Source organism: Atractosteus spatula, chromosome 15, assembly GCF_055471065.1.
Source record: "Atractosteus spatula isolate fAtrSpa1 chromosome 15, fAtrSpa1.hap1, whole genome shotgun sequence".
NCBI lineage: Eukaryota > Metazoa > Chordata > Actinopteri > Semionotiformes > Lepisosteidae > Atractosteus > Atractosteus spatula.
This window is the reverse complement of record NC_142720.1, coordinates 23,241,596-23,259,585: the sequence shown is the minus strand read 5'-3', so window position 1 is coordinate 23,259,585 and position 17,990 is coordinate 23,241,596. Positions and strand designations below refer to the sequence as shown.

General features: G+C 41.7%; 1 protein-coding gene across 5 annotated transcripts in view; it reads left to right on the top strand.

The window, feature by feature from the left end:
* The window catches only part of dst (dystonin), a 174,784-nt gene that overhangs the window by 116,359 nt on the left and 40,435 nt on the right, over positions 1–17,990 (top strand). For all 5 annotated transcript variants that reach the window (XM_088933609.1, XM_088933608.1, XM_088933605.1 and 2 more), the window contains 14 exons: positions 71–194; positions 506–714; positions 1,009–1,326; positions 1,620–1,786; positions 1,914–2,070; positions 2,704–2,830; positions 3,068–3,124; positions 3,973–4,208; positions 4,562–4,691; positions 4,969–5,168; positions 5,652–6,147; positions 7,271–8,739; positions 16,355–16,516; positions 17,078–17,248. In XM_088933609.1, the coding sequence (XP_088789735.1) occupies positions 71–194; positions 506–714; positions 1,009–1,326; positions 1,620–1,786; positions 1,914–2,070; positions 2,704–2,830; positions 3,068–3,124; positions 3,973–4,208; positions 4,562–4,691; positions 4,969–5,168; positions 5,652–6,147; positions 7,271–8,739; positions 16,355–16,516; positions 17,078–17,248 (4,023 nt within the window). The remainder of the gene's footprint in view (positions 1–70; positions 195–505; positions 715–1,008; positions 1,327–1,619; positions 1,787–1,913; positions 2,071–2,703; positions 2,831–3,067; positions 3,125–3,972; positions 4,209–4,561; positions 4,692–4,968; positions 5,169–5,651; positions 6,148–7,270; positions 8,740–16,354; positions 16,517–17,077; positions 17,249–17,990) is intronic.

Sequence of the window (17,990 nt, the reverse complement as noted above, 5' to 3'; positions counted from 1 at the left end):
GTCTGGCTCCCTGGGGCTGAGGGTAACCCTCTGATCCTACCGACGGGTCTAACGAGGCTTTTATTGACAGGCTTTGCAGGGACAAGTATCTGGACGCCAAGCTTCTGTGGAGATGCTAAGAACGGCAGCGAAAGCTCTAATTGCGGCCGAGGGAGACTTGTTGACCAACCAGGACGAGATCCAGGGGACAGTGGGTGAGTGCTGTATGATGTGCTAATTCTAATGTAATTGTTCCTTTCTTCTTGGACTCGTCAGATTATTGTTTCTATTGTTCTTTACATGACCTCATGGGAATGTTAATAGAGTGTGATGTTTTATGCTAAGAGGCACAGCTTTCAAAAACGCAGAGAAGTAATTCTGAAACTTGTGCCACACACAATGCATCATTACATCCTGTTTTTAAATTTCTTCTCAAAAAGAAGATAACTGGCAGGGCGGGTCTTTTCAGTCCAGTTTTCTCCCGCGGTGAGTGAGAAGACGTGGCGAAACTGTTTTGATCTTGCAGACGACATTGTAGAGCGGTATGACAACCTGTCCAAGTCGGTGAGTGACAGAAACGAGAAGCTGCAGATCACCCTGACCCGCTCCCTGAGTGTCCAGGACGGGCTGGATGAGATGATGGACTGGATGGGAGGGGTGGAGAGAAGCTTGGAGGAGCAAGATCAAGTGCCTTTGACTTCAGCCGCTATTCAAGACGTCCTCAGTAAAAACGCAGTATGTACAGAGCTCTCTCCTTCCACCAGCGGTGTGATCTGACTGCATTAACCACAGAGCTCTTCCCTAAAAAAGTTAGTTGTTTAGTTGGATCAGTCGCACGTAGTACAGGGTATTGTGGAACTTTCTATTTTTTGGAATAAACTGACCAGATTAAAAGAATCTGACCCGAGAGATTTAAATGACACCCGGAAATAGATTAAAAATCCCCAGATGCCTCACAGAATGCATGCATAATGTTTATGAATGCCTCTGGCACAGCTCTTTAACCGATTTTTTTTTTTCTCTGTTCAGGCGGTAGAGCAGGACCTCTTGAGCCGCCAGAGCAGCGTCTCCGCGATGCGGGAGAAGGTGAACGCATTCGCCGAGACGGCAGCCCCGCCCACGGCGGCTTCGCTCCGGGCCAAAATGGACGCCCTATCCCAGCGGTTCACCGACGCCTGTGACAAGCACAGGGAGAAGACCACCAGGCTGGAAGAGCTGAAGAAGAAAGTGGAGCTGTTCGAGAAGACCTCTGAGAGGGTCCAGCAGTTTGTGGACACACGATCTCAGGCACTTTCTGAGACAGATGGGCCTGGAAAAAATGTTAATGAGCTTTCTCAGCTAATGCAGGTATTGTATTTCTGTCTGCTCATAATAGAATACAGGGACACCTGTACAAAACGTGTTTTGCTTATGAATATGTAATATAAAAAGCCATGTAATAAAAACATTCAAGAGTTGGTGGCATTATAATTGGAGTTTTTACAGTGCATTATGAAATATTCTATACAGTATGATAAGGATTATCCTATGGACAAGAAGGAATGAATTGCTGAAACATGACCAAAACATGCCTAAAATTCAGTCACACTGTTGCTCATTCTCTTCCAAAAAAGGCTGACACACTGCTTGTGTTTTTGCAGAAAACCAATGCTGAGTTATCTCAACATGCAAAGGATGTGGAAATGCTGCAAAAGCTGTCGAAAGAGCTTTCAGAGATGAGCCCTGAGGGGAGCAAAGCTCAGATTCAGGGCAAAATGGAAACCCTCTCCAAGAACTTCAAAGCTTTCACAGTCACCGTGAAAGAGAAGTAAGTGGGTGCATCAGGGTGTTTGTCAGTGTCAGTGATAATTTGGTGATATCTCCTTGGGTAACACAAAAGAATAATGAGTTTCTTTTTGTAGAATCTAAAGTTTATCATTTTCCTGAAACTGCAGAGAAGAAGAGGTTTCTTCCTGCCAGGGGCAACTAGACGCTTTTAAGTCAGCAGTTGAGACACTGAGAAAATGGATAGAAGAATCGTCAGCGAAGGTCCCTGTGACCCAGCTATCATGCAGTGTCCAGACCCTGGAGACGAACCTGCAGGCTGTGAATGTGAGTTAAAAAAGTCTTCCCTGTGCATTTCCCTCCTTCTGGAAACAACATTTACTGAGAACATGCCATGAGCCATATCTTGCCAATAAAGGGTAGTAACACATTTAGAATCGACTTAAAAACAAATCCTGTGTGCTAAAAAAATAACAAGTACAAAATAGCATACCTCAGAGCTAGTGTTCAAGATCGTTTTGTAAGAACTCTGATGATGCCAGTTTTTTTTTTAATCAAATGGATGTGGAGCCGCTGTGCCAATTTTCCCAGGGTGTGTCAGAGCCAAATTATTAGCTATTAACCCTAACTGCCCAGCCCCCCCCAGCAAAAACTGAAAATATAACAAAGCATAACAGACACTAGTGCAGGAGCACATGCACTGTGTATGTGCATGCTTAAATGTACATGCTGGTCTGCTATATTAGCATTATTCTGTGAGGAAAGATTACCTTAACGGTGAGATTCTGCAACTCAACTGCTGAACATATTGTGTCTTCTGGGTTCTGAGTTTTTATTTTCTTTTTTTTTCTGAGTGTTTTCTTTTCTCTTGTGCCCTGTCATACTGTAAAACGATATTGAACCCTCATTAGTTCCTGTGTCTTCTTGTAAGTTGTTTGCCTGCCTGTGTGTGTGTTGCAGGTCTTGTTGGAGGAGTGGTCTTCCCGAGCTCCTCTGGTTCAAGACATTAACAGCAAAGGATCTGAGCTGTGCAGTTTGATCAGTGTCCTAACATCTCCTGCCAAAACAAAGACAGCACCGAAGACAGGTGGGCCTGGTTCAGAGATTTCTGAGCACTTTTGTAAAAAGGCGCTTTATAAATCTTTTATTGTGGCAAGTGAGAAAAATGGAAATGAATACTGGCTGCTCCATGTTTGCAATCTGGGGCTGAAGCCCTGCCAGTAGTGGTGTAGTGAGTGTCCTGAGAACAGAACTCTGAGCACATTCAAATCTGCTCTGTGATAAAATGGGAGAGGTGCATTCTAAAACACTCCTTTATTTTCAGGATCAGCACTAATAAATGGTGCGGGGCCAAGCACACAAGCCTACCTAACCAACAAAGGTACAGAACACAAGCCATTTGTTTTTTGTTATAAAATGTCCATATAAAAGCTAGTAATTTCAATAAAAACAGTATTCTTGTAACACATGGTACATGGTACAGAAGCATATAAAACTAAGGCTTTTAGTTTCTCTCTTCCAATTCTGCTGATAAGAAGTACAGGCATGAATTGTACGAATAAACTTTGTGCAAAGATAATATACATTTGTTCTTTGTTTCTAATATCTTACAGAAATGTTTTTTTATTTCTAAAATCTTACAGGCTAAAGACTGCTGTAATAACTTTGCATTGATTTCTAATTTCCGAAGTATTAACTGTGCTTTTCCTGTGCCTTCTTAAGAGTCACCAGACTGCAGCTTAGTGAACTATCATAAAGCCCCGATTTACCTCAGGAGCAATCATGAAAATGGCAGTGTGTTGTAATAGCCTGTGGAGAAAACTAGAGGAAGGTAGTTTCAAAGAAACTGAAAGATGATAAATTGGAAATGTACAAATTACAAACTGGAAATTTATGAAAACCTTGTTCAACTTATTAACCCAGGGATTTCATAAAACTTGACTCACAAAAAAGCAAGGAGTGAGGACTCCTATATATAGTGATATGTGTAGCTTATAGGCAGCTGTAATATATGGGCAGTGTTTATTGACAGTGAGTCTGGAGCTCAGTTTGGTACAGAGTTCCTATCTGAAATCTGCTCTTCACTTAAGATGTCCACTGTGATAGACAGCCTGAACAAAACTGAGACGTCATCCTGATTGATGTGCCCTGGTTGAACTGTGTTAACTGCAGAACGCTGTTTTTTATACATGAAGGAAATGCTTCTTATTTCTTTTGCACGGTTGACAGAGCTGACAGTTGTTCAGCACAACGTGTCCTACATGAATGAGGGCTACAATAGTTTGGGAGCCCTTCTGCAGGGGCGGGCCCGTGAGCTGGAGGACTCGCTCCAGAAGGTCCGTGAGGCCCGTGAGGAGGGGGCTGTCCTGACGCAGTGGCTGGAGGACATGAAGAAGACCACGGCATCCTGGGCTGCCATCTCCACTGAAGCCGAGTCCATGAAAGCACAGATGCAGGACCAGAAGGTACTGTACTTTGTGTGGGATCTGTCAGGTTCTGCGTGTTGTATGTTGCTTCAGTAGAGGGATTGGATTTCATATTTTTTCAAATTCCTGCTGAGTTGGTCCTTGTCAAAAATGAAAAAAAAACAGTGTGTACCATGAGCATTCCAATGTCCTTGTCTGATTCTACTTCACGTTATATTTTTATTGAAAATTTAAATGCAAAAATGCTGGATTAAAAGAAGACATTTTGTATGGTGCTTTTAAGTTCTTGGTGGAATCTGGTAAGACAGTTTCGGGTAGCATCTCAGCGATTGAGAAAAAAACCCAGCAGCACTGGTTAGAAAGCTGAAGCAAACCTATGGTTTTAATTACAGGTGTTTGAAGAAGAGCTGAATCGAAAGCAAGGCAAACTGCAGCAGCTAAGAGAGAGGCTGCTGGACCTGATTGAGAAATACCCCGACTCCCCTGAAGCTGCGGAGTGGAAGCAGATGCTGGATCAGATAGGTACTGCTCGGGTGGCTTCTTTTAAGATCATGACAACGTCCAGGAGGAAATTAACACGTGCTTCTGTACGGGTTTCTTCTTAGAATAGCCAGAAGGATTCATTGTTTATGCGGCATCATGCTACTGTATATGACATAATTATCTGCAAATCTAGATGCATTAGGTCATTTATGGCCCCAGGCTCTTTCACATTTCCAAAATTGTATGGTCAAAAAAGGCGAGAATTGCACGGGTGCCAGTCGAAGTTCTAGTGCTTTGTTGTTGTGCTTCAATGCAGATTCCACATGGAAAGATCTCAGTGGCCAGGTGGAGGACAGAAAGCAGAAGCTGGAGGAGTCCTCCAAACACCTCACCCAGTTCCAGACGGCAGAGGCCCAGCTGAGGCAGTGGCTTTTGGAGAAGGAGCTGATGATGAGCGTCCTGGGGCCACTCTCAGTGGACCCCAACATGCTGAACACTCAGAAGCAGCAGGTCCAGGTAAGAGTCCCTCCACTTGAAGAGCAAACTTTAGCCTGATCATTTCCTGAATGAAAAACTAAGCAAAGTAACACTGTAGTAATTCATCAGCCTTTCAAAAAGATAAACTTCCTTCAGCAGTTTTATATATGTTTTTTTATTGGTTCTGCATCCAGTCTTTGGTGTTACACAGAACAGGCTGTCAGTAAAGAAATAGGATGCTCATGAAGTTAGGTGGCCTTTTCAAACGACTGCATTGTGGAAAATCTACTGTTGAGAAATGGAACTACATATTCATATATACAAATTGAAGGACGGTGACATATACCTGCCTGACACTGTTGCTTTTTCATCAAAACATTTATTTTTCAGCGTGTTGCCTTTGGTTCTGTTTATACTGTATCTGTACAGATTTTCGTTATTTCGCAGTGCACTCTCCTTACTCCTCACAGCAATTGGTCTGAGTCAATATTTCTATCTCTGTGCTGTATCTTTGTCCCAAAGATTCTTCTGAATGAGTTTGATACCCGCAAATCCCAGTATGACCAGCTGAATGAGGCAGCACAAGGCATGTTGAGCACTCCTGGGGCTCCCCCTCCGGCGAGCGCAGTGGTGAGGGAGCAGCTGGCCGCAGTAGCTCACAAATGGCACCACCTAACGGGCCAGCTGAGCCAGAGGTCAGAGAGGATCGGCCAGGCCATCGCCAAAACCACCGCCTTCCAGAGCCTGCTCAAGAGCATTTCGGACAAAGTGGGCAGCCTGGACAGCGAGCTGCGGGGCCAGCCGTCACTGAGCACGCAGCCCGACGCTGTTAAAAAGCAGCTGGAGGTCGCCCATGGCATCTGCTCCCAGCTGAGAGAAGAAAAGAAGCGCGTTAAAGAGGCAGAGACCCTCTGCTCGGATCTCTCTGCGCTGGTGGGTGAAGACTACTTGAAGGCAGACCTTGCCCGGCAGCTGGAAAGTGTCATGAAGCCGTTTAAAGAACTTGAAGAAAAAGCAGGTTGGTGTTTTTGCCGTTTGAGTTTTTGCCGTGGCAACATTTCTGGAGACTTTTGTATTGTACACAGGTTAGAATTTTTCACCATCATTTGTTTTTGATTAAATTTGTCAGAGTTTACAATATGTGAAGATAACCACTTTGCCATTAGCCAGGAACATAGTTGTTAGGCTTTCTATGATGTAATTATATATTCTTACAGATTATGTTTCTTGGCTTTAGTGGCCGAGTTGCAAAATCTTTAGTATATCTGTAATGTTACAGTGGAACTTCAGTAACTGAGACTCCATTTTCTTCACTGACAGCAGTGACCTTTGGTTATTGCTTATTTTTACAATTCTAAGACACATCAGTTTTCCTGAAGAGCAGTGGTATGATTTCCAAAGTTTTACTAAGAAAAATTATTCTGCTATATTTAGATAGGATGACTATGGGTATATGTCATTCCTCTTTCTTAATTTTATTTCTCTTATGTAATATAAGGATTCTGATTCAGCAGTAATGATCACTCTGCTGACCTAACACTCTTAATTAGTTGAATTGCAATGTCTTTTAAAATTACATTGAACAGAACATCAATGTCCTTTTGTAAGGAAGATGTGAGTAGATGAATATTCCTGCCATATCTAATAAGGTTGAATGGCACAAAAGATGATGAGAAAGCTGAACTTTTTTTAGACTCATTATTGAACTTAATTGTGCATGAGGTCTGCAGACTTGTGTGTGTGTATTTCTGTAATGTCCCCAGCAAGCTTATAATCCCAGCAGGTGAAACACATACAGGAAACCCAGAGGTCCCTGCTTTCAGCAATAAAAGCTATTGCTACATTTGTGAATTATTTTTATATATTCTTACTGGGATACCAGTCCATTGCAAGGCACACACACAGACACACACACTCACACCAGAGCCAGTGTTTTACAGAAACCAATTAACCTAATATTACAGTATTTCTTTGCGGAGGAAACCAGAGAACCCATCAAAAACCCACATGAAAAAGACAGAACTTGGAGAACTTACAAACTCCCGCCAGATAGCTCCTCATGTCCAGAATTGAATATACAGTAGGACCCATATATGTGCCTCCATATATTCTTACATTACGATCTTATTTCTTTAATACAGGAAACCGGATACAACAGCTCAACTCTGCGTTTGCCAGCTCACAACAGTTCCACCAGATGTCCAAAGATCTCCAAAGCTGGTTGGATGAAAAAATGCAGGAGCAGTCTCAGTCTCCCCTGATTTCCGCTAAAGTTGAAACCCTGCAGCAGAACCTTAAGGAGCATACTGAGTTCCAGAAGGCTGTGAGGGAGCAGGAAGCTCCATTTGAAACACTAGTCAAGGAGGGAGAAGCCCTTTTACAAAGCACTCAAGGTGCTGAGAAAATGGCTTTAATGAGCCAGCTCTCGGCTTTGAAGTCAAACTGGGACGAGCTGAAGAAAAGCTCTGCAGAGCGGTTGGACAAGCTGCAGGTCTGCCTTCAGAGGGCCCAGAAGTACAAAGAGCATGTAGAAAAACTGAGCCCCTGGATAGAGGAGTGTGAAACCAAGATTGGTGAAGTAAAAATTTGCATTGACCCTGCCAAAGTTGAGGACTCCATCTCCCAGGTCAGAACCCTTCAGAAAGATGTGGATAAACACTGTGGCTTGCTGGAGCTGTTGAACAACGCTGCTGACAGCTTGCTGGAAGTCTCGCAGGCTGATGAAGATGTCGTCAGAGATGAGAAAGCTTCCATTAACAAGAAAGTTGACAACATGACTGAACAACTGCAACTGAAGAAGGATTCTTTGGAAGAGACTGCGCAGCGTCTGAAGGAGTTCAACGAGTCCCATAAAGAGGCTAAAGGCCAGTTGGATGGCGCCAGAAAACAACTAGAAGCCCATGTCTCCCTGGGAGCCCAGGCTCACAGCAATAAACATTTCACCAACATGAAGGCTCAGCAAAAAACACTTACTGCATTAAAGACCCAGGTGGATTACCTTAAGAACCTTGCTCAGGGGTTGGTGGTTGACATTCCAGATGCAACAGGGGTGAGCGATCTACTGCTGCAGGCAGACTCTCTGGAAAAGGACTACAAATTTGTCAACAAGGAGATGGAAGAGGCTTGCTCGTCACTGGAAGCCAGGCTGCAGGGAATCGGACAGTTCCAGAACAGCATCAGAGAAATGTTCTCTCAGTTTGCTGACTTTGACGATGAGCTTGACAGCATGGCTCCAGTGGGCAGAGACCTGGACACATTGCAGTCCCAGAAGGATGACATCCAGGGTTTCATCGGCAAGCTTCAGGAGCTGATGACCAACACAGTCAATGCCAACATGAGCTGCAAGAAGATGCTGGAGACTGAGGCTTCTCCTGACCTCTTAGGCTTGAAACGGGACCTGGAAGCTTTAAACAAGCAGTGCACAAAGTTAATGGACAGAGCCAGAGGGAGAGAAGAACAGGTTGAAAGCACCCTCACCCGTGTGGATGAACTGTATAAGAAACTAAAAGAGTTCCTAGAAAAGCTGGGGTTTGCTGAAGAACATGAGGAATCCCAAGGGCCTGTTGGATTGGAGACTGAGACCATCAATCAACAGCTGGACACCTTCAAGGTAAGACACCCTTCAGGTTATATTTATGGCCTCATTTAAAGTCTATACTTGCTTCTTCGGTTTGCAGAAAACCAACAAAATAAATAACACATCCATGATGTACGAGTTGATAATCTGTAATATTAAATTCCAAGCTCTGGTTTGGTTGTCTTACTCTGTTGGTGGTCTTTTTGTTTACAGTAATTACTAAGTTTGTTTAAAGAATATGATAGGAATTTGCATTCTGAGTTTAATTCAGAGTACTCTTTCTCACATTGTGATGAGAAACCACAGCAACAAAGAGTCTGCACTGTAGGGCTATCATTTTCACGACAAAAATATTAATCCTTTCTCATAAGGTTGTTAGCCTGCAATGCATGCACTGCCTGATGCCTTATTTTTAATTAGTGATTGTCACAAGTAGCTCAGCACAATGTTAAGGATGGCTTTATCCACTTCCAGGTCACATGGGAGCCGGAGCCTGTACCGGCAAGCAGCGGGCTCAAGGCAGGTTACAGCCTGAGCCTGTTGCTTGCCGAGATACTCTAGGCTTCGACCCTGAACTAGATGAAGTGATCAGAGAGCAGGGATGGATAAACTAGAGCAATTTGTTGTCCTGAAAAAAATCATAATATTTGCACAGCTACCACTAAAGCAATTATAGCTTTGTCAAATAAATAATGATTAAATAAGATGCAGCAATAGGACGTTGTTTCTGTTCTATAAAATCAGTAACTGTATTGTGCTTCATGTTTGTTGTACGTCTGCTTGCCCGGGTTTGCAGTGTTTTCTTTGCTTGTTAAGCCTGTGTACGTCTGTCCTCTAGGGATCACTACTTCACTTTGTTCCAGAGCATCTGGCAGTAACAAAAGAGAGCCACACTGGAGGCTATTGTTGAAAGTGACAGGCCCAAAGACAGCTGGGAGTCAGCAGGGCTGTGCGTGTTTCAGCCTTCCTGTTGCAGTCATAGGAGCTGACTCTTGCTGGTTTTTTCAGCAGTAGAACAGAGCAACATCTAGGTTTACCTACTTTACTTGAAACTGCCTGAGTTCGTAGCTTAACTGTGATGAAAGGAACATTGTTACAGAATGGCAGACACTCTTATTTTCCAATAAGTATTTATTCAGGATGTTTTGGTTGCTACAGACACAATGGCAAATAGCTGTGGTATGTTAAAGCTGCTGGTTTTCGGGCTGTGATAACTTCTCTCGATTTTGTGGCTGTTTAAAATTCATGTTCCAAACTGTGAAACCTGTCTTCTCTGGTGGATGGCATGTTTAGTTTTCACAATGCGTATTGATGACAATTGATTTTCTCTTCTGTTTTCCTGATACCGTATGTTGATATGTTTTCTTGATAATCCCTCTTTAGCTTTGCATAGATTTGTGCTTTATCTTAACAGTTTCTAGAAACAACAGAATATGTAGCTAAATTGAAGTGGATTACAGACAGTTTTTTCATGGAATAAATCCTTTCAAGATACAGAGAAAAATCAAATTTATTATTAAAAGACAACTGAGGAGAAAAATAGCAAATAATTTTATATTATCATGAGTATCATGCACATTTTCCTTGGAAACTTCTACAGTACGTATATAACTATGCATAAAGAATATTAAAGTTTTAAGGTATTTAAAATGTGAAAAATATCTATCTACCAGCCACTGCACTTTATGTTTGCATGCTCCTGACATAATGTAGGTTTCACAAACGTGAAATAAGAATGTTAAAAACTTTAACCTCATGATTAGAAGATCCTTATCTGTTTCTGAAAACATCATGAATAAAATGCTATTTTGTATTTTTTACTAACCCTCAGAGTTTTATTAAGTAATCGGCATGTTTTTGCTGTCTGTGTGCACTGATAGGTCTTCATTCCTGCACTGAATGACAACAGCTGCAGCTACTGTATACAACCTGTTCTGTTTTATTCACTGTCTCTGTGGCACTGCTGCCTAAGGGACTTGAGTAATAATGTAGCTTTGAAGGGAAATCAGCATTGCATTGATTTACTCTTTTATTCTGCCCCTGGTTCCCACAGATAAACCTTGTCCTAAGAGCACAACATAATAGGCTCTTCTTGTGTTTGAAGATTAGGACTGTGCTGTTTTTTCATGTGGTAGAAACATGTTTTTCAACTAGAGAAAGAAAACCAAACAAAAGAAAACAAAAGGGCATTTAACATTGAATTTTTTCCTCCCATATTTTTTTTACTTTCTGCCCATTTACTGATGAAGTTAATAATTCATTTCAAGTTCCTCAACAAAGCAGTATATACTAGAAAGACATCTAGGATTTACTGTACTCAGCTGTTTCTTTCACAAGCAGGCCTACCTATGTGATGTGCTGTTCTAGGCCAAGATTGTGGTCAATATTAATAAATGATTAGTTTACATTTTTTCTTCTGTATTTTTTTCAACTCCTCAGAGTATGTATTTAATGCCATAATTTTTTCATATATGTTTATAGCTAATATCTGTATATGCTTCTGTGAAAAGCTTATGGTGACACTCTTTTTTGTGCCCAGACGTTACATCAGTGTCTTTGTGGAAACAAACATTTCTGCTACCTGAATCATTTTTACCCCTTAGGTGGGGGAAAATATGTCTTTGTGTAAAGTAAAGCTTAATCATCGCCACTGCTATGTTTTACTGGCTTTTCAGAAACCTGAGCTCTGTGTCCTAAAATGTGGGTGCTGTCAGACATGCATTGTTGGTCCGTGATGGAGTTAACTTTCCACAGGGATCATATTACATGTTTTTATAGTTGCATTAGATAAAAAGGCATAAACTTAGCAGATCTTTTTGCAGTTGAGTTTTGCTTTTTTATGTTTATGGAGTAGTGTCCTGTAGCACATGATCAGACCATTTTTTTTGTTTTATTGGAAGCTTGGTCAGCTCTTTGACAACAATTACAGATGTCAGTGGGCCTCATGGTAGTGGAGCAGGGAAGAGCAGCTATTTTCCAAAGCGGAGGATCTTTGTAAGCCTGATCTATACGATACAAAGACTAAATAAGCTCCTTTCTTCTCCTAGTTTGAGCAAATAGTTCATGCTGAAAGCAGCAATCAATTTCTTGTTCATGAAGCCTGTAATGCCTTGAGCTGAAGTTATCGAGTAATCTTCCGAAAGGGTGTTTCAATTACACCTACAGCGTTATCTTTATTGCATTTGTACAACTTTCTTGTTTCCAGCGAGGATGAAGGGATTACTGCAGATCAGCCTTGTGTTTAGACCTTGCTAAAAAAAAAATATATTAATACACACACTTCAAGTTTTTTAGGCTCTTTTTTGACATTTTATAAGATTTAACAGCTTACTTTAATCGTTTAGATAATGTTTCCTTAGCTTTTTTTTAATTCACATGACATTGTTACAAATGCTGATTGAAGTGTTTTCTAGCTTGGACGATAATGGTCCAGCAGACACTTTAAAGGAGGTGGTACACCAAAGCAGACATGGCTTTCACCGTGTGAGGAGAGCGAGTTAGATCGGCTGATTTCTTTCAATTTACAGCTTGGATTGCATCCAGAAACCTGTCTGAGATTCTCCCTGCTGAATATCCTTTGACTAAATCCTCCTTATCACTTTAACCACTTACAAGCCTTTGCCAGATTTTCCCCTTGAACGTCGCATTGCTCCTACATCGAGCAGCTCAAACAACACTCAGTTATTTTGCCATTGTTCCGCTGGTGAAAGCAAAATAAATAGCGGTGATTTCTACTCCTCTGCTCCTGGATTTGAAAAACACTTTATTGCCTTGGCAGTGATCCTGGTGTTAAATTACCTGAGACCAGAGCCGCTTTCCACATTCCGGAGTAACTCGCAGGACATCAACGCACACGCCTAAGTAACCAATAACCAGTCTGTAAAAAACAAGAGAGAAAAAGAGGAGAAAGATCTGTTTCTGCCCTGCATGATGTCACTGGATTGGTGCAGCATTCAGTGAGTCTTTTGCAAGCCTCCGGATTCCTCCCACTGCATCAGCTCTGTCCTCTGGAACAAGACAAATGGTGTTTAGTGAAAAGATGACTAAGAAGTTAAGTCATGTGGACCATGGAGACAGAAGGAGAGAATTAAAGAGGTCAGGCATCTACCAATCAACATGTGATAGAGCACCCCTAGTAGGAATGGAGTTGTGGCAGATGTTGCCTGAGTAATGAAGAGGGGCGTGCCTTTGAGCTCACTGCTAGGAGGGTGTCTGTCATTGCAGGAAAGCCAGGACAGAGCAGAAGAGCTTTTTATCTGGAGCTGTTTGCTGGAAGTGGATTGTCTTTTGTTTTGCTGAGCCGTGGATATTTACTGGGATCTGGCAACGGGAGCAAAAGATGTCTTGCAGCATTTGGGATGCTTATGAGTTCTATTTTTAAGTGAGTATGCGACAGACAGCGACTTAGAAATTTGGCTCTGAGTCGAGCTTTCCGTTGTTGCAGTGTGAAAATATGTTTAAAGTTTTCACCATGGAAAGGGAAGAATCAAACAGCAAATTCTTTGAAGCAAGGTAACTGACAGAAGGATTTCAATGGGTTGGAGCAGTGACAAAGCAAAGTGCTCAAGTTGAAACCAGAGCCATGAACTGAAGGAAACTAAGGAGAAGATTATACTGTTTCTGAGCCATTACGTCTTCAGCTTCTTTCAGAAGAAAAGCTTTTTTCTTATACTTTTCAGTATCAAAAGGATATTTTTGTTACTAGTTTTTATAGTATTTGCATACACACTGTAAATAATCAGATGTTTTTGTTTCTATTAATGCTAAAAGCCATCTTTATTTCATGATAGTTTTATTGTTTGCCTACAAATAATATTTTTATAAATATTAACCTAGCTTTGTATGAAGTAATATATAAGAGCAATATCTGAAATTTGCTTGAAAGCAGGAACTTTAATTTTAATACAGTAATTTTTTAATATGTATTTTAATTTTAATACAAGCCATTAAGCATCTTTGTTCTCTTGTTGTAGTCTTGATCTAGGTTTGCACAAGTGGTAGGTTTTGTTTGCACTGAAAGTAACCTGTAAACCTCATGAAATATATATAGTATTTAAAAATTGCATATTTTCCCTAGCCATTTTTATTTTGATTACTTCCAATTGTGTTGATTTGTAAAGAAGCCAAAGCTGTAAAATATGGGGAAGCCGTTAAGCAGACCTGACTGTTTACGCCAGAACACTGCCTGTGTGGGTAAAGGCGAAGAGGAGGATTTCAACATTGATGACTGCTACGTGCCTCAGAGATCAATCTACGACACCGTTAGGCTCAATGAGCAGATTGACTCTGGTTCAAAAGGAAGTCTTGCATCTCGGCACTTTACTGACCGCACTCTTCCATACTGCCACAGGACTCAGGATATGGGTACGCTGTGCAGCAATGGGGTTTTGGCCTCTTCCAGCGTCTTTGAGCTGAGAAGCCGTGAGACAAACAAGCTAGATGAGAAAATGATTTTTGATGCTCTGAAGCTAAACAGTGACATTATCAGGACTTCAGGTATGGTGGTGCCCAAGGCCAAGTCTCATGGGGACAAGAAGGAAAACAGACGATCGTGGAGAATGTTTACGCCTGCCAGCTTTGCAGAATATGCCAACCGAAGTGAGAGCTCGTTTGCAGAGGGCGCTGATGTGTCTGATCTGTCGAGAAGTGGCAGAGGCAGGAGCACTGCCAACTCTCTCACCTCAGAAGAGGACTCAGGCCTATGCAGCCCGACAGCTGAGCGAGAGCTGAGGAATCGCTCCGTACATAAGACTGACACAGGTGGGAGAAGCTTGTCTTTCACGGAAGCCGTTCATGCTAAAGGGGACCTAAAGGCAATATGTTCTGTAAGTTCAGACAGAGAGGAGCATCTTTTCAGCCCAGCCCATGACTTGATTCCTGTTTCTCTATATTACAACGATGTTACAGAACAGGAAATGCGTCTGGATACGGACATGTGTGTAACAGAGCAAAGCAGAACTGATCAGATGGAAAACAAAGGAGAGAATGAGAACCTGTTCCAATGGACAACAACACAATTGCCAAATGGGATCAACTTCAGAGGCCACAATCGCTATTCCAAAACGTATTCAGATTACAATGAGCTGCCCACGGTGGAACTGCTGGAAGAGCTTCCTGTCCCTCAGGAATGTGTTGGGGTCACTGAAGAAAGAGCGAGACACGAGCTGGGAGACACGGGCGCTATTGACAGTGGAGCTCCCGGTGACTTCCATCCAGAAAGTTCAGGGTGCGGTGCTGCAGAAACAGAGGTAAAAGACTTAGCCAGCTCAAAAGAAAATGAAGACTATCCATTGAATGGCCTGATGATGGATGAAGGGAGTGACAGCATGGTGGAGACAACAGCCACATGCCCTGAAAAGGACAAAAGCAGTCCTTTCTCCTTCAAGGTATCCAATAAGCAGTGCATTTAACATGTGGTCTATAAACACTAAGACAGGAGAGCTTGCTGAGTGGTCAGCACAGTAAACACCCATTGTGATAAGTCAACCACTTTTGATTAGGTTTCCTTGGTAACCTGCCTCATTGCAGTCCTGCCTATCAGGTTACAAAACAGACAGATTTAGTGTAGTTTGCTGGCTAACCTTTGACATGTACCTATGATCCTACACAACTTGGAGGTGAATGAGTTTCTTTCTCCTTGCTGTCTTTCACCACGTGTTTTGAGTGTTTTTCCAAGAAGAAATATGTCAACTTTTCATCCTTTGCATTTACAACAGTGTGTTTAAATGGGCCTCTATCTTTGCAATCATTCTTTTTAAACAATCCCAAACATGCCTGTCATGTTTTCATTAATGAGATTTCTGAAGCAGCTTGACTAAAAGACATGTGAAACTTTTAAATGGCTTGTAACTAGCACAGAAATACTTGCGTTTACCATAAATCTAAAATGTTTGGCCCAGGACGTTGTAAAATATTTGGCTATAATCCACTCCTAGTATAATATTGGAAGTTTAAAGTTGTAATGGCCTCTTTGCTTATTTTAATGTGAAATTGAGTTATATGCATAAAATTCTGATTTGGTTAGACATGTTTGCAAGACTAACATTCTCAACAAAAGCCAGGTGAATAAACAGTGATTCTGTTAAGTCCTTATTTGTTTCGCATGGTCAGTTGCACACTCCTACACGCTGTAAGTCAGCAGAAAATATTTTCTTTTACAGTTAAAGAAGGAAAACTACATCTGATTTCCAGGCTGGCATTGCATTTGAATTTTAAATTGTCTGATATAAATGTAGATGAGCATAAAAGTAGAGGCACTGAATTTCAAAAATGTTTTTAAATGACCTTTTCTGAGGAAACCCTCCTTTGAAAAGGGTAACATAAGCTGTGAATCAATATTTAATATTCCCTACGACAAAAAATTCTCCATGTTAAAAAAAATTACCAAACTCTTCAAACCTCCTTCAAAGGGTTCCTGTTTGTGCTGCAGTTGCTTTTAAGGGTATACAGTAGCGAGCTGTTGAAAATCTGAGGTAATGTCCCTCGCCATGAAAAAACAAAGAGTGTTTCCTGCTCTTTCAACAATACTTTGTGACTGTTTGTCTACTACATTCATTAACTCTTCAGATACATTCTTACTCTTAAGATATGCATGTTTTACCACAGCATAGCTGTTTGCAGTTCACTACATTATTTGTTTGAACTGCAGGTATTTCAGAAAGAAGAAATTGAGCCCCTGCAACTGCAACTGCAAGACCTGAACTGGTTGGGTCAAGGCCTCATACAAAGTGCTGCTAAGAGCAGCAGAACCCAAAGCCTTGAACAGGACCTGGAAGATGTTAACACTAGGTGGAACACACTTAATAAAAAGGTTTGTTCCGTTTTTTTTTATTTCACATTCCCTTTTCTTCTGTGCTTTCTTCTCTAATGTACTGCTGAAGTACAGTAGTTCAATAAATGCTGGTTCTTTGCTAGGCAGCTGGGTTTCAGAAATGTGAAAGATGACTGCAGAAAATACTGTAATTATAAAAGAATGTACATGATTTCAATTGTTCTGTCAGTTTTCCATTTATTTTCTTCATTTTATGTTTATGAAAAGTATGTTTCTGAAAAATAGGTCATACCCAACACAAATATATGTGAAACATTTCTTAAGCAGTAATTACAATTTGTGAGTGTTCATTTTCTCCATTCATTAACTCTGAAGGTACACACTGATGCATATATCACATCAGTGTAGCTGAAGCCATTTGCAGAGATAAAAACCATATCAATTTTTGTCTGTCAGTGTTTGCAGAACTACAAGACATTTATACTTTGCATTATGGTTACTAAGTGTCTCACTGGGAGTGGCAGAAGATGAAATATGCCCCGAAGGGGAAAAAAATAGCTCATATTTTTAAGGGGGTGTATTCACACAATATGTCCACAGGTTGCTGAGCGAGCCACCCAGCTTCATGAAGCCCTGCTGCACTGCGGGAGGTTTCAGGATGCACTGGAGTCGCTGCTCAGCTGGCTAACAGATACAGAGGACCTGGTGGCCAACCAGAAACCCCCTTCTGCCGAGTTCAAGGTGGTCAAGGCTCAGATTCAGGAACAGAAAGTAAGTCACTTTATTGCAGAGGCCCAAGTCGTTGGCAGTGAACTGAGAAGTTCATATTTAGCATGGTGGAGCTGGGGGCCGGCAGGGATGAAAGGTGGCGTCCTGCAATCATGCATATCTCTGTACTTTACAGCTCAGGACTGAAAGCCGTGCTATGTGCACTCCTGCATTACGTCTGCTGTGAGTGTGAGTTAATTAAAATAAGAGTGCAGCACTTCTGTACCCAAAGGGTTGTAGGAGTAGGGAACAAGTAGCCTGTCCATTGTTGTATAAGCCGGTACCCTGAGCTCTATCTTGAAACAGGAGGATGAGACCCTGGGATCATTCAGCGACGTCACTTCCTCCACGCACAGCTTTGAATGCTTGCAGTGCCAGGTCAAGTCTCACCCAAGTACTGTAGATACGCTGGACATCTCATCCCTCCCCTTCATCACATCCTTCTGAAGATTAGTGCACTCAGGAACTGGGCTGTGATCATTCCTATAATATTGCTTTTTATAATAGAAAACTGTGTGGTACTATGTTTGTCTCCTGTCATGATGTTTAGTTATTTGCCAGATTTTGGTTGATTTGCATGGTGTATTAAGTAAACTTATGGTATCTACAGTATATGGCATGGGCTGGTTAGCAGGTCTTAGAAGTACGTCCCTACTTGTGCTTTTTTCCTAGTAAAAGGAGGACATATGAGGTGTCTGTCACATATACAGTATACAGTAGCTTCTTTATTAATGTCTGTTTTATA